Source organism: Hypomesus nipponensis, chromosome 3, assembly GCF_054491055.1.
Source record: "Hypomesus nipponensis isolate SF chromosome 3, ASM5449105v1, whole genome shotgun sequence".
In the NCBI taxonomy this organism is placed as follows: Eukaryota; Metazoa; Chordata; class Actinopteri; order Osmeriformes; family Osmeridae; genus Hypomesus; species Hypomesus nipponensis.
In genome coordinates, this window is record NC_140363.1 from 15,991,610 (window position 1) to 16,013,065 (window position 21,456).

The 21,456-nt window shown below is 52.6% G+C and overlaps 1 protein-coding gene across 1 annotated transcript; it reads right to left on the reverse strand.

The window, feature by feature from the left end:
- Positions 1–17: 17 nt before the first annotated feature.
- Positions 18–21,434, reverse strand: tecpr2 (tectonin beta-propeller repeat containing 2). Its single transcript, XM_084679712.1, has 20 exons — positions 21,087–21,434; positions 20,115–20,359; positions 19,849–19,977; positions 19,525–19,656; positions 19,082–19,239; positions 18,580–18,886; positions 18,068–18,200; positions 17,257–17,754; positions 16,347–16,984; positions 15,983–16,166; positions 15,419–15,592; positions 13,898–14,078; positions 13,081–13,222; positions 12,190–12,430; positions 11,920–12,009; positions 10,523–10,756; positions 5,263–5,411; positions 4,929–5,070; positions 4,465–4,614; positions 18–2,751 (listed from the first exon to the last, which is right to left on the reverse strand). Exons 1-20 carry the CDS (start codon positions 21,130–21,132, stop codon positions 2,600–2,602), a joined length of 4,125 nt encoding a protein of 1,374 aa, XP_084535838.1. The 5' UTR covers positions 21,133–21,434; the 3' UTR covers positions 18–2,599.
- Positions 21,435–21,456: the final 22 nt, after the last annotated feature.

The window sequence follows — 21,456 nt, forward strand, 5'->3', positions numbered from 1 at the left end:
CCACCAACCAGACAGCCTTACAGATATGTAAACATCTTTATTTAGGAAGTTAACAATGAGGAAAGGCATAGAGATTTTATAACAGGATTCAGCAGGTAACCAGTCATCTTACAGTGTGAATGTATTCTGTCCAATATAGACATACAGGGAAAAAATACCATCTGGACAAAAGCCCTAGATTCCCTTCAGGTCTACCCCTAGTTAACCCCTTCTAACCCATGTCAAGTGAGGGATCGTTTGATGTAGCGCACCTTGTCTACAGCTGAGGATGGGATTCCATTTGCCTTCAGAACCATGACACTCAGTGGTGGTATGATGGGAGTTAAATCAAACACACCCATCAATTTTAATGAGATATTAAGAGTGATGGTCTGGACACCCTGATGTCCAGTAGACAGGCAGCCTATGGGCAATGACAGAAGCAGTATATCATGGAGGCATAATGTGTCATAAACCAAGCTACTTTTCCTTACAGGTTGCTATTTAACGCGGTGAACACAAACACAGCATTTGGGCTCATTACTGAAAGCTACAATCTACCTTCACAGACACGACACACAAGTTCACTATAAGCAAACCGAAAAGTAGCTACAGCTATTATGTTATGTTCTCAAGCCAGATCAGTGAGTTATGTTTATAGTACCTGGCATGTTCAGTTGAGCTTTGACACATATTTCCTGGTCAATAGCTGTGATTACAAGCAACTTCCAAGACATCTACTCTTCTACGCTACACAGCATTTGTAATGTAGATGTTTACAGCTGGATATGGGTTCTACATTAGGTCTGTCAGTTGAATTCCCTTTCTAGTCATTTAAAACAGTGGTGCTATAAAACGTACCCCAGCACCAGCCAGTTCCTCCCCTGCTCCACAGTAGACAAGCAAGCATGGGTGTCAGAGCCCAACACTTTACAGCACTGTAATGTCGTTAGTCAGCAGTTTTTAAAGGAGCTTGACCCGGTGAGCAGAAAGAGTGAACCAAATACAGCTGCGCTCAGACAAGCTGAGGTTTGTCTAGGGGTGTGCTTGTTCTTGAAGTCCTCTCGCAGCACAAACAAGAGAAACAGGCAGAGCACAGCTGAATACCTGTGCAGAGCACAGCTGAATACCTGTGCAGAGCACAGCTGAATACCTGAACTGTGACTGGAGCTCAGTGAGGTTTCCTTTCCTCCTCCTTGACATAAGGCGTACGAGTTTCGTTTTTTTTTGTTGTAATCGCTACTGTGGTGTTGTATCGATGTTTTGTTTGATATTTGTCTAGCAGCTGTATCTAACCCCAGCGCATCCCGCAGAATTACAGACGCACCAGAAGACAACAGCTTCACCCTCACCCGCTTATCTTCTCAGCTGAAGCACTTCACATGTTACACGTATGTTACATAGCTTTTACAATATACAGTAAAAAGAAATCACAGATCTCAACCGTCCTCCTATTACCCTGGGTGTGGATCATGGAAATACTTCACCCCCTACAGAGACACGACAGATTCCTTGGTTTTATGTATTTCGTCCTATGATGCTGGATGAGCTATAAGCAGTTCAGCCGACAGTGTCAGCCTCCTAGTGAAGCTGGATACGTCCCCTACAGAGGAAAGAGTCAGTTTGGTGGTGTGGTTTATATACAACATCAATCTGTATGAAACAATATGAGTGGCGAGTCCCTTTACAGTGGATGGCTGCTAAGCTACGGAGAACCGTGCTGTGTTGGGGGTGGACTGTCTCTCAATCCTATTGTGCAAACATTCTAACTAATAAACAAATAAAGCGACTCACTTCCCTGCAGTCAGAGATGGAGCAACACGGGTCTGTTTACCGGGAGCTCCACACTTCTGCGGAGTTACTTATTAAAAAGCTTCATTAGTTCACTCCCGAGGACATCCACAGGTTGTGTAAACAACGTAAAAAGGTGAAACAAGAATAACAAATACTTTTCAGACTGCCCCCCCCCCCCCCCTCTTCCTTAGATGCATTAGGAAAAGTTCTATGGTTTGCTCTGCAACAAAATACAAGAGCTCAGAGGTTCACCTTGATAAAGTTCCCTCTGCACCAGTTTCCTCGGCTAGCTAGAAAGGTGTGCTATCTGACAAGAGGTATTAGGCTGAACGCCCTCCCAACCCCAGCTGTCCACTGAGCCTCTATACACACCATCAACAACCTGATGCACATATCAGACTAATGTCAAATAGACAAGAGGGCGTAAAGTGCTCACAAGCTAAATAAAAATCCACCCGCTTTCCCTTAAGTGAATTAGATATAGTAACATAATGACACTAAATCAACCTAAAAAGATAAGAAAATACCCACACTGCATTGTGGTATAGTCCCCTACAAAGTTTCTGACCAGGATTGTTAAAAATGTGAAATTGTTAAAATACAGTCCTCTTCAACAACACATTTTATTTGTTAGCGACGCTAAATTGGCTCAAACTACAGTGTGGGTGTATTCTTTTCTCCAGTTGACAACATAAAGCAACTTGCACGCTGATAACTGTACACTCATGGCTGTACAAAGTCTCTGACCAACCAACTCCTTCAATTACCTCTGACTCGTCAACCAGGAAGTAGTTTTGAGTGTTTTTAGGAAGTGGTCGGATCATGTTTAGATGACCTCCCACTCGTCTTCCAGGTCTTCTCCGCTGAGGGAGCCTGTGTTGGCATGGGACTTGGCTGGGGTGTGGAGCAGGGTCTTGGTGAGGCGGTGGGTGAGGCCTCCTGATGTCCCCACGGCCCATAGCTCATCCTGGGGGGTCACTGGAGGGGGGAAGGACAGGGGCAGGACAGGGGCAGGACAGGGGGAGGACAGGGGGAGGACAGGGGCAGGACAGGGGGAGGACAGGGGGAGGACAGGGGGAGGACAGGGGCAGGAAAGGGGCAGGACAGGGGGAGGACAGGGGGAGGACAGGGGCAGGAAAGGGGCAGGAAAGGGGCAGGACAGGGGGAGGACAGGGGCAGGACAGGGGGAGGACAGGGGGAGGACAGGGGGAGGACAGGTGCAGGAAAGGGGGAGGACAGGGGCAGGACAGGGGGGGGACAGGGGCAGGGCAGGGGGAGGACAGGGGGAGGACAGGGGCAGGAAAGGGGCAGGACAGGGGGAGGACAGGGGGAGGACAGGGGGAAGGACAGGGGCAGGACAGGGGCAGGACAGGGGGAGGACAGGGGGAGGACAGGGGGAGGACAGGGGGAAGGACAGGGGCAGGACAGGGGCAGGACAGGGGGAGGACAGGGGGAGGACAGGGGCAGGACAGGGGGAGGACAGGGGGAGGACAGGGGGAGGACAGGGGGAAGGACAGGGGCAGGACAGGGGGAGGACAGGGGGAGGACAGGGGGAAGACAGGGAGAAGACAGGGGGAGGACAGGGGGAGGACAGGGGGAGGACAGGGGGAAGACAGGGAGTAGAACATGTCAGACTGGAGGATGAACACCCGCCCCCCTCTGAGAAAGGACTTGCTGTCAAGAGGAAGGGGTTAATTCCCAGTTGAGCATACTCTTTACAATGTTTGAGCATCCTAGAAAGTGCTACAGTATACTGTATAAACTTTCTTTTTTTATTTATTATATAACATCAACTGAGACTGGGATCAAAACATTGTCTGCCAATGAATGTACAGTATGTGTTGGCACATAAGTGTACAGACCCACTGTGTGAAATGCGATCAGGTGGAGCAACAACAACAAAGGCGTTACTAGGTGAAGATTTATGGACTCTATAATGGGACGTGGCTCTGGGGCGTACAGGACGTATTGTGACTGAAGGCCAAGGCTGTCTGGAGCTGCAGCCAGCAGCGCCTCCCTGTAGCAGAGCACAGCAGGGGGTCAGAGCCTGCCTGCCAACACCCCACACTGAGGAAGCATCTACTCTTTGTTCCTGTGCCCACCCATTCCCTTCTCCTCTCTCCCCCCCCTCCCTCCCTCCCTCCCTCCCTCCCTCCCTCCCTCCCTCCCTCCCTCCCTCCCTCCCTCCCTCCCTCCCTCCCTCCCTCCCTCCCCCCTCTCCCCCCTCCCCCCCCCCCCCTCCCCCCTCCCTCCCTCCCTCCCTCCCTCCCCCCTCTCCCCCCTCTCCCCCCCCTCCGACCCCTCCCCCCCCCCCTCCCTCCCTCCCTCCCTCCCTCCCTCCCTCCCTCCCTCCCTCCCTCCCTCCCTCCCTCCCTCCCCCCCCTCTCCCCCCCCCCCCCCCCCCCCCCCTCCCTCCCTCCCTCCCTCCCTCCCTCCCTCCCCCCTCTCCCCCTCTCCCCCCTCCGACCCCTCCCCCCCCCCCTCCCTCCCTCCCTCCCTCCCTCCCTCCCTCCCCCCTCTCCCCCCTCTCCCCCCCTCCGACCCCTCCCCCCCCCCCTCCCTCCCTCCCTCCCTCCCTCCCTCCCTCCCTCCCTCCCTCCCTCTCTCCCTCCCTCCCTCCCTCCCTCCCTCCCTCCCTCCCTCCCTCCCTCTCTCCCTCTCTCTCTCTCTCTCTCTCTCTCTCTCTCTCACCGGTGAAGCAGTGGACCACACCAGGGATCTTCTTCCAGTAGTCTCCAGCTGGGTTTTTGTCCGTGATGCCGTAGCGCCTGGCCACCTCCCCGTTGGGACAGCGGACCCACACCGTCCTCAGACTCAGAACCAGCTGGCTGGCCTGCAGACCTGGGTAGGGGGGGAGACGAAGAGGAGGGTGAGAGGAGAGAGGAGGTACAGAGAGGAGGATGAGAGGAGAGAGGGGGGGAGAGGGAGGTACAGAGAGGGGGATGAGAGGAGAGAGGGGGGAGAGGGAGGTACAGAGAGGGGGATGAGAGGAGAGGGAGGTACAGAGAGGGGGATGACAGGAGAGGGAGGTACAGAGAGGGGGATGACAGGAGAGGGAGGTACAGAGAGGGGGATGACAGGAGAGGGAGGTACAGAGAGGGGGATGACAGGAGAGGGAGGGACCGAGGAGAGGACAGCCGGTAGTGCTGCTGTACCTGGTATGTGCTCCCAGTCAGTGCCCACGGGCATCTCCTCGCTGATGGCAGTCCTGACGTGGACATTGCCTCGGTTGTCCAGTGCCCACAGCATGCGATCGTTGGGGCTGGTGTGGACACTGACCAGGTGGACTCCTACTGGCTACAGAGAAGAAGAGCATATTTAACCATCCTCATCCTCTATCGATAAATCATCAGAGCTTTGATAAGTGATTCTGAAGTGTGAGAGGTGGAACACTAGTCCAGTGCCATCGATGAAACAATCTGCCTGATAGTGTGTCACCTGCTGACATTACACAACCTATAGACTCTATGGGGTTGAGATCGTACTTACCTGTTCAGGTGGTTCTAAGCAGATCCACGCAGGCAGCATCATGCTGGGGTTCAAAGGTTGGGTTCCGACCCGAAAGTAGACCAAGCCGTGGCTGTCACATGCCCACACGTTCTGGCTCCCACACGACACGCTGACCAGACGGACACGGCCTGGGGTCAGGACAGCACACACACACCACGGTCAGTCAAGACACAGTACCGCGTTAACGGTTCAGATCACGTTGGGCGTAGCGCCGTGGTACAGCGTTTGACTGCAGATCAAGGGCTTCTGTTTGAAAGGAAACCTGTGTGAGTTTATTCCTCCTCAGAGTAACCTCATCTTCGTATGCAGTGACCCCATTGCCGTGCTTGGAACATCAACGCATGGACCGGATTCTTGTGCTCTTTCTGTCCTACTGAGCTACAGGTGGGGTGGGATCTATAGCCCCGGCCCTCTCTTGGCCCTCTCCCTGGACTGGATCCCTCCTGGATCTGGCCCTGTCCTGGAAGAGGTGGATTCTAGTCCATGATTGGGCTGTGGACTAGCGTGTGTTGGGGAACTGGGGCACCAGGCATGGTATATTCTACTACGGAATCCTGATTGCGTACAGAAGTATGGTTGTCGCAACAGCCTTGGCGCCCCTTTTTCCTACCCTGATTAGAGAGCTGATTATAGAAAAAAAAAGAACTAGATAAAACTGCTGTTATGGTGACTGGGTGCTATCTACCGGGGTTAGGGTGAACCCAGCTGACCAGAAGAGGAAGGCCTTAATCTCGACCTGATAACCGAACACCACAGCAGAGAAACAGACAGGGTCAGCTGCCGTTTGAACAGTTCAAAGAAGTTCAAACCTCACACATGAACCCTTGGCCCTCTGGACCAAAGCTCAGAAGACATGATGTTACAGTACATAATCCCCACCTAATCATTACACTGCTTATCAGTACACCCTACACTACATTCCAGCCTGAGGACAGGAAACCTTTAAAAGTGTGTCCAAACCTCTCCAAACACTCTCTATACTTGTACATTCTACTTCTTAAAGTCAAACACACCCGTCAATTTTCAAAACTACTTCCTACATTTTCAAGCCAAGCTCATTAGTTTTAATCTGTGTCTGGTGGCATGATCTCTCTCTCTCTCTCCTGTCCTCTTTTTTGTGTGTGTGAAAAAATCACTTCAATCCACTATGCATGCATCACTTTCGCATATTACATAACCGGTGTTCCGGAGAATTCAGTTGCCCTGTTCACCCTTTCTTGTGCACGCAAAATCATGACGTTTTCTCTTGAACACAGGGGGAACAGATTTCCCTGGAGGCCCCAGGAAAGTGGTTCCCCCTCTGTATATTACAGCCTGACCATTTATAAAGCAATACAGTGATGGATGCTGGTAATGTATGTTACTGTGATTATTATGTATAACACGTTTCATCGATACATCAGTCTTTTACACTGAAAAATAGGGGGAACAGATTTTCCTGGAGGGGAAAATATTACCCTCCTCCATAAATCTATCAAAAAATATTTTCTCAAACTTTCGCAACAGCCTTTCTTCAGCCTTTCAAAACATTTGCTGATGGACACTTTGTCACTTTCTTTGATCGCTCAAATACATTTAGCCATGAAAGTTAACTGTTTGGTTCTTGTGGTGTTGTTAAACATGCGTGCTTCAAAGGTCCTGTGAGAGGACTAGCAGGGAAGCCACCCAATAAGCAGTCCCTCCCTCCCTTCCTCCCCCACCCACAGGCGTGACACTGGAGGTGTGTCTGACTGGGCTGGGATGAGGTTCGAGCTGGGATGATGTAACGAGGATGTCAGCAGGCGCTCCTCACACTGATAGTGCAGACTTATCAGAGAGACGTTTGTTTTACGGCCCCAGCGATCCTCACTTCGACTCTCCCAACTTCAAGTTGAACCCATGTTTACCTCACCGCCCAGAATGTGCTAATGATCGGAACGTTTCTTTTTTTTTTGTACATTCCTACACAGTCCTAGCTCCGTGAGGGACCTAGAGCTAGGCCTAGTCTGTAGGCTATCCTGGGGGTGGACCGGAGGGGGGAGGAGGAGCAGAAGGAAGAGACCTTGGGATCCAGCTGGAGGTCTGCTCCATGACAGCTGACCACCTGATGGTCCACCAGAAAGGTCCTCGTGGCCAGAAGGTCACAATAACTGCCCCAAGGGGCCAGACTCCCCCCCGCCCCCTCCCTCCCCTTCATACATCACTGTGATGATGCCGTGCGTCAGTGTGGAATGCTGGGAGCTGGGCGGAATGGAGGATCCACATCTAGGTCACTTCTGGTGGGATGATGGGACAAGCCCCTAACACACCCCACCACTCAGTCAAGGACTCTGATAGGACCTTGTTAGTTATACTGATGGACACAACCACACTCATTTAGGCTGGAACAAATTAGGATCAGGCATTCTATGACATTGGTTGATGAGTTTTAAGTTGATCAAAAACTGGATCTGGAACCCACCTGGTGCACCAGGAGAGACATTAACCAGGAGAGGGGCCAACCACTGGATCAATGGATAGCAAAAGTTATAACAAAAGTATGTTTTTCATTCAGGCCCTACAGTATGTTGACTTCACCATGCAAGCTTCATCCACACAGGTGACTGACCCAGAGTGAACTAGGAGGCAGGCAGAGACACTGTGTCCCCAGCCTGGGGAATCAGTGTTCCTGTGCGACCAAGACACAGTCATGTGCCCCGGACATACTGACAGGGGCTATAAATGAGTCCCCTTCCTTACACCTCTTCCCCTCCATATCTGGTTACCCTCTGATGCACACACTGCCCAATACAGCCAGGCCGCAGCTGTCTGCGTCACTTGACCGGCTATTTACATCCCACTTCCAGCAGAGGCGGCGGAATTCAACACAGCGCTGCAAAGAGACTCCAGAAAAACAACACAGACAAACACAACCACCACCACCAGCAGTAAATACCCCCCCCCCCCTTCTCCTCGCTGATTAACTAACCCCCCCCCCCCCCCCCCCCAAACAAGCCTCTGACCGGTGAGAGGCCCATCATACATACATCCCACACAAAAACACTTTTCCAAAGGCTGCTTCACGGATCTGTCCATGGACTGCATGACTAAAGACAAGCTGACCTGACACCTCCACATGCACTGCATCCAGACAGATAGAAACCTACTGATCAGTGTTGTGCTAGCAGCATTAACTAGTGCTACAGTGTTCTGAACCAGTCTGGCTGAGCCCCATGTGTTCCATATCTCTGCTTAAAGCTGCAGTAAGTGACAATGAAAAATTCATTCAGAGTTGAGAAACAGCGTGCCCCAATTCTTGACTGAACAACTGTGTTTTTCTCCAGCTCGAGTTAGATTGACAGAGGTTTCACCAAATAAGCCAAGGAGGAAGTCACGCCTCGCTGAAGGTGATTGGCTGAAACAGGATTGCTGGATTGTGATAGTGCTAGAAAGTAGGGGCACGCTCAAAAAAAATGATCAATTGACATTCCACTGGCACTGAGCTGTCTGCGTTGCTAAACAACTCTTAGAGCGCCTCATTAGCTTGCACACCATGTTTTTTAGGGGACAAAACTATTCTTTTCATTACTGGAAAAACTCCTACCCTATTGTACCATTAAAGCTCTAACCTGGATGGTGCTGTTGTTGACAATGTGTAAAAGTTTGTTTTACCCATATTATAATTGCTACTGTTCATTGAAGCATTGCACTATTCCAGTTTGGTGTGCAGTGCACATGAGGTGCTCATGCCCCATGAAGCGCTGAAGAGGCCAGAGCAGTCCTGTGGAGTCTGGCCTCCCTTCACCAACAGGCTGCAGCCCTGAAGAGGCCAGAGCAGTCCTGTGGAGGCTGGCCTCTAGGGGTTGGAATCTTTTGGTAGCTCACGATTAGAATCGATTCTTGGGGGCTCGATTCGATTTTTAAAAATTATGATCTTTCTGAGATCCAAAAAAAATATATATATATAAAAATTAAATAACATAATAAAAAAAAAAATCTATTCACATAAATGTGTGAATCGATCTGAATCGCTAGCAGACTGAATCACAATTGAAAATGGGAATCGATTTTATCGCCCACCCTTACTGGCCTCCCTTCACCAGCAGGCTGCAGAAGGAGTGGCACATCCCCTCCAATGGACCTTGCTCCAAGACCTGATTACAAAACAACCTCTTATGCAAGGGGCCGAGCACCTGTCAATAGAGAGTATAAAAACATCTCCAGTAAAGACCGCGGGGGAGTGTGTGTGGGGGGGAGTGGAGACACATGAACCACTCCCCCACCACCATGCAGGAGGGCTGAAAAGGTCACCTGTCCCTCTCTCTCTCTAGCTTAAGAACATGGGCGGGAGGGCGATCTGTTCGGCATGTTTATATTAGGGCTCTGGTGCGCACGGGGACAATATGCTGCAACTCCACGCAGAAAGGCCAATCTGAGCCCCAACAAGCGGGACTCGAACCCACAACCTTCTTGCTGCGCTGCAGCAGTGCAAGCCGCAGACCAAGTGCCTCGATCATGGGTTCGATTCCCGCTCCCTGCATGCGTTCGTCTCGCAGGATTAATTAAGTATTCTTCTCCTCCTTCTTCCCTGTGACCACCAAGTCTCTCTCTCTCTCTCTCTCTCTCTCTCTCTCTCTCTTCCACATGTAAATTCCTAGAAGTAGAGAGACACCACAAATGAGAATGAGGTCAACACTGAGGGGAAGGACAGGACGATCTCACAGGAGTCTGACACCTGAACCGATGTGGCCACGGTAGCTAGCCATGTGAAAGTATGGGACACACGCAGCCTGAAAGTGACACCCAGAGCCACGCTGACGTGTGCCATTCAGGGAGGCCTCTCGACCGTCCGCCTCCGACCGGGAGGGACACCCCCCCCCTCCAGGGCACTAACATCACCACAATATCATTCTGCAGCCCCTTAAAACCAAGCAAATCTAAGGCCCTGTCTGTTCTACCTCGGTAGGTAGGACACGGGAGTTGTATGAGATACTATGACTCTATGAAGGAAGTATTACATAATCTGGGCTGGGTGAAAATATATTCAGTTCACTGTAAAAGTAGGCGAGGGCATCCAACAGCCATTATTTAAGACATTCAGCATAAAATCTATTTGGAACTGTCCTAGAAGGGATCCACACGTGATGCCATGTGCAGGTGTTGTATGCGTTAGTGTGCTAGAGCCCCACCAAAGCCTCTCCTCGTTTCCCAACTTGGCTCAAATCAAGCGCACCCCAAGGATTCAACATCTGCCTTCAGGGGTATATCTGGTCCTGGTTACCTAGCTGGCTGAGGTCCAGGGGGGTCCAGGTCATGCCGGTGGGGCAGGTGGGGGACAGGGTGCGGATGTGGACCCAGCCGTGCAGGTCCAGGCCCCACAGGGCATCCCTGCAGGCGGACAGCTGGCCAAACTCCACGTCCGGGGGCAGCTGCACGGTGGAGGGCCGCAGCTGGCCGTCCTGGTCCCACACGCAGAACAGGTCCCTCCGGCTCTGCCCCAGCCACAAGAATGTCCCTGGAGGGGGGTAGAGAGGAGGTGGGGGGGTTAGAGGGGAGGTGGGGGGGTAGAGAGGAGGTGGGGGGGTAGAGAGGAGGTGGGGAGTAGAGAGGAGGTGGAGGGGTAGAGAGGAGGTGGGGGGTAGAGGGGAGGTGGGGGGGTAGAGAGGAGGTGGGGGGGTAGAGAGGAGGTGGGGGGTAGAGAGGAGGTGGGGGGTAGAGGGGAGGTGGGGGGTAGAGGGGAGGTGGGGGGGTAGAGAGGAGGTGGGGGGTAGAGGGGAGGTGGGGGGGTAGAGAGGAGGTGGGGGGGTAGAGAGGAGGTGGGGGGTAGAGGGGAGGTGGGGGGGTAGAGAGGAGGTGGGGGGGTAGAGGGGAGGTGGGGGGGTAGAGAGGAGGTGGGGGGTAGAGGGGAGGTGGGGGGGTAGAGGGGAGGTGGGGGGGTAGAGAGGAGGTGGGGGGGTAGAGGGGAGGTGGGGGGGTAGAGAGGAGGTGGGGGGGTAGAGGGGAGGTGGGGGGGTAGAGAGGAGGTGGGGGGTAGAGAGGAGGTGGGGGGGTAGAGAGGAGGTGGGGGGTAGAGGGGAGGTGGGGGGGTTAGAGAGGAGGTGGGGGGGTAGAGGGGAGGTGGGGGGGTAGAGAGGAGGTGGGGGGTAGAGAGGAGGTGGGGGGGTAGAGAGGAGGTGGGGGGGTAGAGAGGAGGTGGGGGGTAGAGAGGAGGTGGGGGGTAGAGAGGAGGTGGGGGGGTAGAGGGGAGGTGGGGGGTAGAGAGGAGGTGGGGGGTAGAGAGGAGGTGGGGGGTAGAGAGGAGGTGGGGGGTAGAGAGGAGGTGGGGGTAGAGAGGAGGTGGGGGGTAGAGGGGAGGTGGGGGGTAGAGAGGAGGTGGGGGGTAGAGAGGAGGTGGGGGTAGAGAGGAGGTGGGGGGTAGAGAGGAGGTGGGGGGTAGAGAGGAGGTGGGGGGTTAGAGGGGAGGTGGGGGGGTTAGAGGGGAGGTGGGGGGGTAGAGGGGAGGTGGGGGGGTAGAGCCGTAGGGGGATGGAGTTCAGAAGAGAGGATGAATGATGGATGGATGGAGAGGATGGAGGTTTGAGGGAGGCAGGATGCAGAGAGTAAAGGGTGTGTGTGTGGTGAGTGGATGGAAGAATAGATCAAGGCGTGTACAGGAGGAGAGCTGGGCGTCTGTCATACCTTCTTTACTGGACACGGCAGACGAGGTGATGAAGGCCCACTTGGTGGCAGACACTGTCCCTCTGGGGACCACACCCTGCCAGAAGGTACCTGTACACACACACACACACACACACAGTATTCAGTATGTTTCAATATCAACACCAGATCAAAAGACAAATCCCCATTAATCCACACGTGTGGTGTGTGTGGTGTGTGTGGTGTGTGTGGTGTGAGTGTGTGTATGGTGTGTGCGGTTGTGCTGTGTGTGTGTGTGTATCAGTCTCCTACCGATGAGGCTGCCCTTGGCCACGTGCAGGTCGTTGCGTCCTGAGGCGATCCAGACCCCGTTGGCGTTGGAGCTGACCAGGCTGGGCTGGCACTGCGTCTGCTGGGACAGAAAGGCCACGCGCAGACACTCGGCCACGCGCTCCACCGGAGCCTTGGTGGCCGTGGCAACGCTGTGGGTGGCCTGGATGAGGGTCTGGAACAGACTTCCCTGATCGAACACCACGTAGTCTGTTATACTGACCTGGAGACATGGGGAGACATTGGGGATTGGGGATGGATGCGAGGATTCATCCTGATCTGAGACAAGGGGGAAGGTGCGGTGCGGTGTGTGGTGTGTGTGTGTGTGTGTGTGTGTGTGTGTGTGTGTGGTGTGTGTGTGTGTGTGGTGTGTGTGTGTGGTGTGTGTGGTGTGTGTGGTGTGTGTGTGGTGTGTGTGTGTGTGTGGTGTGTGTGGGTGTGTGGTGTGTGGTGTGTGTGGGTGTGTGGTGTGTGTGTGGTGTGTGTGGTGTGTGTGTGGTGTGTGTGTGGTGTGTGTGTGGTGTGTGTGTGTGTGTGGTGTGTGTGTGTGGTGTGTGTGGTGTGTGTGTGCGGTGTGTGTGTGTGGTGTGTGTGTGTGTGTGTGGTGTGTGTGGGTGTGTGTGTGGTGTGTGTGTGTGTGTGGTGTGTGTGGTGTGTGTGGTGTGTGTGTGCGGTGTGTGTGTGTGGTGTGTGTGTGTGTGTGGTGTCTGTGTGTGGTGTGTGTGTGTGGTGTGTGTGTGTGTGTGTGTGGTGTGTGTGTGTGTGTGGTGTGTGTTTGTGTGGTGTGTGTGTGTGTGGTGTGTGTGTGTGTGGTGTGTGTGTGTGGTGTGTGGTGTGTGTGTGTGGTGTGTGTAGTGTGTGTTCCTCTCCTACCTGCCACCAGTGCTGGTCGTTTCCCTGAGGTTTCTTGGCGGTGACTCCGGTCCTGAACCACAGGCTGCCGCTGGTGTCCAGGGCCCACACTGTGCCGTTCTCCCCTAGGGAGATGCAGATGGGCTCCAGACCCTGGCCCTCGCTGACACACACACACACACACACACACACACACACAGCATCAGAACCAGAATCATTATAAGCGGTATCTCACTGAATAAATACTATTTTAACCCCCTGGCCACTTAATATGGACTTTGATCAAATCAAATCTAAATGTATCCGTATAGCCCTTTTTACAAGCAATGTCACAGAGGGCTTCACATATGCCCATAGAACTGCCCCTCAACCAGCCTAAACCCTCAAAGAAGACAAGGAAAAACTGCCAGAAAAAGAAGAGGAGAAAAAAAGGAGAAAAAAAATGTGGAAACCCTGGGAGGAGCAATTCAGTGAGGGATCCCCTCTTCCAGAGACGGTTGGTGAAAGAGAGGTACAGAACACAGGCTGAACATAGTCATACAGCAGGGAAGTGTCAATGGGTGTTGAAACACCAAAATCCAGTGTTCAACTTGGGTCAGAGTTGGTAAATGTCAGTTTAAGCAGAGGTAGCCACAGGGCTGGGGACTGTGATTGGCACAGCATCACAGGCAGGGGGATGAGGAAGGGACCGGGAACTGGCTGTTGTCCGTGTAGAACCTCACCTGGTCTTGACTACAGTATGACGTTCCTGGACACAGGTGTAGAACCTCACCTGGTCTTGACTACAGTGTGACGTTCCTGCACACGGGTGTAGAACCTCACCTGGTCTTGACCTCACCTGATCTTGTCGTACTTCCACATCTCCCCCTCGGAGCAGAAGCTGCTGAGCCCCTCCCGGTAGAAGACGGCTCGCTGCTCGCTGAGCGCCCACGCCACGCCGCCCCGTGCCGCCACCTGGGACATGGGGCAGGGGCAGTCCACCCTCACGGCCCGCGCACACGGACGCTCCACGCTCAGACCTGCAGGATGTGCATGTGCACACGCATAGAGCAGCACACAGTCACGCACGCATGGCCACACACACACACGCACACACACAGACACACACACAGACACACACAGACACACAGACAGACACACAGCTGTTACGACACTGGCGTGAACATGCCTCGGGTGTTCTGGACAGAGATAGCAGGGTTGTTCTATGGCAGATCAGAGTGTGGCTGCAGTCTGCGTGTGTAAACAGGCTAACAGGTGTGTGTCATGTGCCTCGAGAACAGACACAGACACTCTGGCCAATACCAACGCCCTCGAAGCCACTCATGGTTTCTTCTAATGAATGGAAAGAGAAAGTCAAACTGAGGCACTGACACAGCAGACTCCGATACAGTCCTATTACACCACACTCGTTTCCTTAAGTTTCATTTCCTTCACATCCAGGGGAATTAACCGATGATGGATGGGATTAGTAACGCCCTATCAGGGCAGAGTCTCTACAAGGCCGGGCCGGGGGTGTGTCCGTAAGAGCAGAGTCCCTCCGCCTGTTTGTCTGTTGGCTCTGGGTCTCTAACAGCTGCTCTCTCTCTCTCTGTCATGCTGGTCCTGGTATGTGACCCAACCCACATGCTTGTACATGTGTACAAGTGCACTGACATGAGTTTTCATCAAATATGTGGTCTCTAACAAAAAATATGAGGCTGTGAGAATACTAAGATACTAATATCTAAGGGAATACATGCATCTTCTTGTGGCCATGCTACATGCTAAATGTCACAGATTAAACTGCTGGTGCACAAATGGGTAGACAAAACAGCAGTTGGATCATTTTAAGAGCCGTTTTCCAGCTGTTATTTTTTGAGAAAGCGAGTTTGAAAACTGTCCAGGAATAAAGCTAGAAGGAGAGAAATTGGGAGAGTTGCAGAGGCTGTCAACAACCTCAACGCCCTCGGTTTCTCTCCAGGAGCTGTGGAGACTCCTGGTGTTCAAAGCTGGTACTACAACTAGTATCTTCCCCACTCAGTAGCAGGAAAAAACGTCTAATGACGGCCTACAAGGTTGCCATGGAACAATAACCAAAGAAAGGCATCTTCCTCTTATGATGTAATCGGTATGACATTTCTTGAGGCCTCACCTGTCTGCAGGTAGAGGTCCAACTGACCTCACTTCCTGTCCTCCCTGACAGCCTCACGTGTCTGCAGGTAGAGGTCCAGCTGACCTCACTTCCTGTCCTCCCTGCCGGCCTCACCTGTCTGCAGGTAGAGGTCCAACTGACCTCACTTCCTGTCCTCCCTACCGGCCTCACGTGTCTGCGGGTAGAGGTCCAACTGACCTCACTTCCTGTCCTCCCTGCCGGCCTCACCTGTCTGCAGGTAGAGGTCTCCGTTGGTGCGGATGATCCAGGCCGCATCGTCGCTCAGAGCCACAAAGGCCGTCTCGTCCATGGCCTTGTACCAGTGGCGCTTGCCCTTGATGGTGACCTTGCCGCAGGCGTAGGCTGTCATGGTCTTCTGCTCCACCTTCCACAGCAGGGAGCCTGCACACAGCAGCTACTGGGTCAGGTTCCTCCCTTCGAAAGGGTCTTTTTGATTATATTTCGGGAACGCTATTTCATAGAGTTACTTTTTATAGAGTTACTTCGACTATTACTTGTCTAAATAATTGTGTTATTCCAGGATCGGAATCACTTTACACAAGTATTGTAGATAAAAATATATCGGTTGGATGGGGATTGCAGGACTTGTGTAAGATGATGTCTTAGGTTGGTCTTGTTGCAGTGATCCATTATTTTGAGTTTTATTAAATCTGATTACAACCTAAAGACTGCATCTCGAACAGATATTTGACATTAAAAACACAATTTAACCTCACTGTAATCAACAGACAGGCCTGTAAGAGTGAAGCAGGACTTCAAACGGAGTCTGACCTGAGGGGGAGAGCGCCACCTGGTGGACGTTGTCCTCAAAGCGCTGCCAGCTGAGGCCTCCATCAGGCAGGGCGCTGCAGTACAGGCTCCCCTTAAAGTCCAGACACCACACGAACCTGTCGGTCACCACCAGACTCAGGATGCCACAGCCAGGCCCTGAGTAGCCCATCCAGCTCTCCGCCAGCTAGGGAGGGGGAGGAGGGACAAACTAAGTCACCACACACTCAGGCTGCTGGACGTTTGAATTATTAGACTTTTGGTTTTTTTAAAGAATGAAAAAAAAAAAAAAAAAAGCATGACCACAGACACAGCTACGACATGGGAGTACAGGGGAAACGGCATGAAGACATGATCCTGCCTCTACCTGGTCTGCCTTGCGTCTGGTCTTGTCCTCGTCCTGCTGTCTGTCGTTTCCCTGTAGGCTGGCAGAGTTCAGCCCCTCACCCACGCTGGCGCTGGAGGGCACCCCATGAGCGTAGATGTCCTCCTCGTCGCTCGAGGGGCCCTGCTCGCGCTCGGCCGAGTACCCCGTCTGATCCAGAGCACAGGCCGGAGGCTCCAGATCGTCCTGCTCTGTCTCCGAGTCCTCCAGGCCAATCAGAGGGAACTCGTCCTCCTGCTCCTCCATTAGATCTGGCTCCGGTTCGTCGGACGCCTGCATGTAGGAGAAGGTGCACTCCAGCAGGAGGTCCACATCTGGGGTGGGGGCCTCGCCCCCTCCGGAGTCGTCCTGGGTCTCCATCTCCTGGAGGGGCAGGGAGTCTGGAGGACCGGGTGGGACGTTGGTTGACTGGGAAGGGGCGGGTTCCGGGGTGCCGGGCTGCCCGCTGGGGTCCTGTTCGGGGGAGTTGTTGCTCTGGAGGTCCAGGCTGCTGTACAGCAGACTGGTGGGGTCACTCATGGGGGTGCCGCCGCTGCCCCCGTCACTGAGGCCCCCGTCCTGGCTGAACACGTTCTCTGACCAGCTGCTGCGCTCGAACAGACGGTTACCACTGCCACTCTCTTCAGAGACAGAGGGAGGGAGGGAGGGAGGGAGGGAGGGAGGGAGGGAGGGAGGGAGGGAGGGAGGGAGGGAGGGAGGGAGGGAGGGAGGGAGGGAGGGAGGGAGGGAGGGAGGGAGGGAGGGAGGGAGGGAGGGAGGGAGGGGTAAAAAGAATAACACGACAGGAAAAAAAAAGAAAACAGTGCACGTTATGTTTTGTATCTTGATCTACCTTTACCTGTCAGAATAGGAGACGAAAGTTGACGATGCCCGTAGCTCCACCCAGACTCACCATGCCTCCTCCTCTTCTCCTTCTTCTTCACCTTGATGGCCTTCACCACCAGGTCCTCCAGGGGCGGGGGGGCGCTGTAGCGACTGGAACTCATCTCGGACTGCTCCGTGGTGGAGGACGAGGTCATGAGCATCCCCTGGACGCTGTCCCAGGACGTGATGGAGCTGCTGCGGCTACGAGACTCGCTGGTTCCCCCGACGCTTCCCCTCGGCATCCACACCTCCACCCCCACATCCACCACCCCCGGCCTCTCCCCCTCCGCCCCAAACCCTCCCTCCTGGGGACTGGCACTGTGCTGCTGCTCCTGCTGCTCCTCCGCCTCCTCCACCTCCTCCGCCTCCCCCACCATCTCCTCCTCCTCTGCCCTCCCTCCACCTCTATGCTGCTCGACAATGATGGGCATGGTTCGGATTGGCTGGGCTGTTTCCACGGAGCCCGTGGGCGGGAGCAGGAGGGTGGGAGTCAAGGGGGAGGTCAGACGTAGAGACAAGTCCGACACTGCGAGCGAGTGAGAGTAGGAGAGAGAGACAGAGGGAAAAAGAGGGAGAGAGAGAGAGAGAGAGAGAGAGAGAGAGAGAGAGAGAGAGAGAGAGAGAGAGAGAGAGAGAGAGAGAGAGAGAGAGAGAAATTAATTGTTTGCCATCGTTTTTCTTATTAGGGAAAACATGAGAGAAGAACGAATGAATAGAAGTTACAGAAAGGCCATCAGAAGTCCCCTAAACAAGCAACAGCAAATCACTTCTCTGGTCGTGCTGTTTCACAAAGCTGTCATTCATGCGAGGGGGACACTGGGGCGTGTGTGCTGGCTCACCGTTGGAGACCAGGCCTTCGGGGCTGGTGGAGATGCGGACGATGTCCCGGTCTCCCTTCAGGATGAAGATCTCATTCTCGGTGCAGGATACTGACACAATGTCTCCACTGCTCTCCAGCGATCCGATAATCACCTGGAGATACCAGAGAAGAAAGCAGCTGTTTACCTGCAGTCAATACAGCCACAATACTCAGGCTGAGGGGACAGTGATACGTGTCTGAAAGACAAGACAGTCAAGGTGTGGTACATTGATATGACCTGGTTAGGTACTGTATGTTACCTGGTTAGGTACTGTATATTACCTGGTTAGGTACTGTATATTACCTGGTTAGGTACTGTATATTACCTGGTCAGGTGTTGTATAGTACCTGGTGAGATGTTGTAAAGTACCTGGTTATGTGTTGTATAGTACCTGGTTTGGTGTTGTATAGTACCTGGTTAGGTGTTGTATAGTACCTGGTTAGGTGTTGTATATTACCTGGTAAAGTAGCTGGCTAGGTTTTGGATATTACCTGGTTGAGACAGTCGATGACATAAACGCTGTACTCGTTCCAGCTGAGCAGCCAGCCCTCGCGCAGGAAGCAGCAGACCAGGCCCAGCTGTCTCTCCGGGGGCCGGTAACCCCCAGAGGGCCCGGCCCGGGGGAACAGCTGGAACTGGGGCACGTCCAGGTTGAACAGGGGCTTCAGCAGCCGGGTGTCCTCCACCATGCCTTTGATGTCCGCCCGCCACAGCCGGAGGCCCGGCCGCGCCGCAAACACCTGCAGGTCGCTCTGCTTGCACAGCCCCGGCTGGAAGCATGCGCCAAACTTCCCGTTGCTGCCGAGAAGAGACCACAGCAGAGATAACACAGAAATGACAGTCACGACAGCTACAGAGTGGTATTCTGTTGAGTTTCACGTAGAATAAGTGAGCCAGATGTACTCCCTGCACTCGAGTGCATCTTAACCCCATCATGAGCGCATCACCGCAGGGCGAGAGTGACAGACGGGGGGGGGGGGGGGGGTCAGGTACCTCTTGCGAGGCTTGGCGCCCAGCTGCTGCAAAACCTGCTCCTGTGTGTGAAACAGCACAGAGCGCTGGTGCGTGGACACCAGTAGAACCTTCTGGCAGTACTCCAGCTGCACGATGGCTGAAGCTTCCTCAAACAGCAGCACTGGGTTACACACGCCCTGGGGGTGCGGACACACGTGGACACACGCACACACACGCACGCACAATGCAGGTAATTAGACACACAAATGCAAGCAAGCAGGCAGCCAAGCATGTACATACACACATACACACACACACACATATATACAAGTGTTAGATTTAAGCCCTGGGAATAAACAAATGATTGGATGAGAAATATCCTTCACTTTCACAGCGATGTGATAACACCATTCCTCCTTAATTTCTAGTCTGGAAATCAACATATTCCAGATTACTTGTGGGAGAGAGACTGGTGGTCCTACCTGGTCCAGGTCCACGGCAGAGTAGACCACCTTGCCCTTGTCGTCTCCAGAGAACAGCTTCATGCCATTGGGGCTCCAGGTCAGGGCTGTCACTGGGCTCTTGTGCAGACCCACCACATCAAACCTCCTCAGCTAGGCAAAGAAAAACCTCAGTGTAAACCTTTTCCCATGGAATACCACACAGCTTTGTACACGTGCTGATCTTGAGGTCATTTAAACTCAACTCAGACACATCAGCAGTTCGCAGTAGGTCCTTCGAGTGCAGAAGCCATGGGATTGTAGCTATAGTGTATTGACAGATGGCGGTTTGATTGATTGGCCTACCTGTTTGTTTCTGCCAGGAAGCTGTGACACCAGTTGGAAGAGTGCCACCCGGCCGGATGCTGTACCCACGGCAACCAAGTCATCAAAACAACTCAGAAGTTTGACTGCTGTGATTGCCTCACATTTACCCTGGAGGGACAATACATAAACCATCATAGCACACGTTACACATATGTTGTCATCAAAATATCATTAGCAGAAGAGGACCAACATCTGGTTTCAGAATGCTGTCAAGCTGTGTTGAAGAGAACTTGTCTTGTACTGACCTCTAGGTTGTACTTGTTCATCTGACTGACCCTCCTGCAGTAGAGATACAGCATGCCGATGCTGCTGCCCACTGCAATGTACTCAGCATTGGTGTCCAGAGCCGTCAGATAGACCAGCACAGAGCGGAAGCCCTTCTGCACCTTGGCAGGGATGGCATTGAGCAGGTAGTAGAGAGGACAAAACTCTCGCAGGGTAGACTGGGAGGGAGTCTGGGCTGCCATGACTGTCACTGGACAAGGGCCAGCTAGAGAGAGAGAGAGATAGAGAGAGAGAGAGAGAGAGAGAGAGAGAGAGAGAGAGAGAGAGAGAGAGAGAGAGAGAGAGAGAAGCATCTATAACTCAATCTGTTAGTGTGAGAATGCTGCGCAGTTTGGTGAGGTTTTCAAAAAGTATTTGTGTCAGTATTGTATTTTGCAGACTGACCTGCTGATTTCGACATAATTTGAGTAATCAGACACTAATTTTCGACTAAATTTGAGTAATCGGATTGCAAAAACAGTCAATCTGCCTCATTCCTCCACTTTCAGCATGTTACGAACACTCAAGGGTTTCTGTCAGACACGTAAATCAATCCAGACATGTTTAAAATATAATTCATAACCAAAACAAACCTATACGCTATGTGCTGCTGTTGGTATATATGCAGCGTTACTACGCAGCAATGTATGAATTAAGCATTTGTCTCATCTCAAGCATACGCCCATAGCCTGTCAACTGGCCACAACCATACTATCATAATCTATCTTGAATTGGGAAAAGGCCTGTTAACGGTATAACATATTAAACATGACTACAGACTCAAATGGATCACCAAGGAGGACCTGCCATTCATATAGAGAGTACAGTAAGTGGTTTTATACACAGCTCGCATGTTGGCTAAACCTGACGAGGCTATCCACAATGTTACGTTAGCTAGCGCGGGATACCGATTTAACAGAAACACTGGACAGCTTAACAACACACCTACTTACCTTCAATAACTTTATTTTTAATATCAAAGGGCCACTGCGATTTCATTTAAACCCATTGGAAAGATGGCATTGGCGTTATTACGCTTTTATACGTGAGAAGTATCATAACAACATTATCATGCTGATGATGTGCCCGACACAGGTCCCCCCGTCTCAAGCTATGTCAACAAACTACACTTCCTTATCTCGCGCGAGCCTGTTCTGCAAGCTACCTTGCAGCGTATGCAAGTTCATCAATACAAAAGCTGAGGATAACATCAAACAGAATGTCCCTGAAATAAGTATAAGAGTTAAACACGTGTCATAGCACACAACTTCTGTATATCTATAAAATAATATTTCAAACAATGTTGGTGTCTATGAAAATACT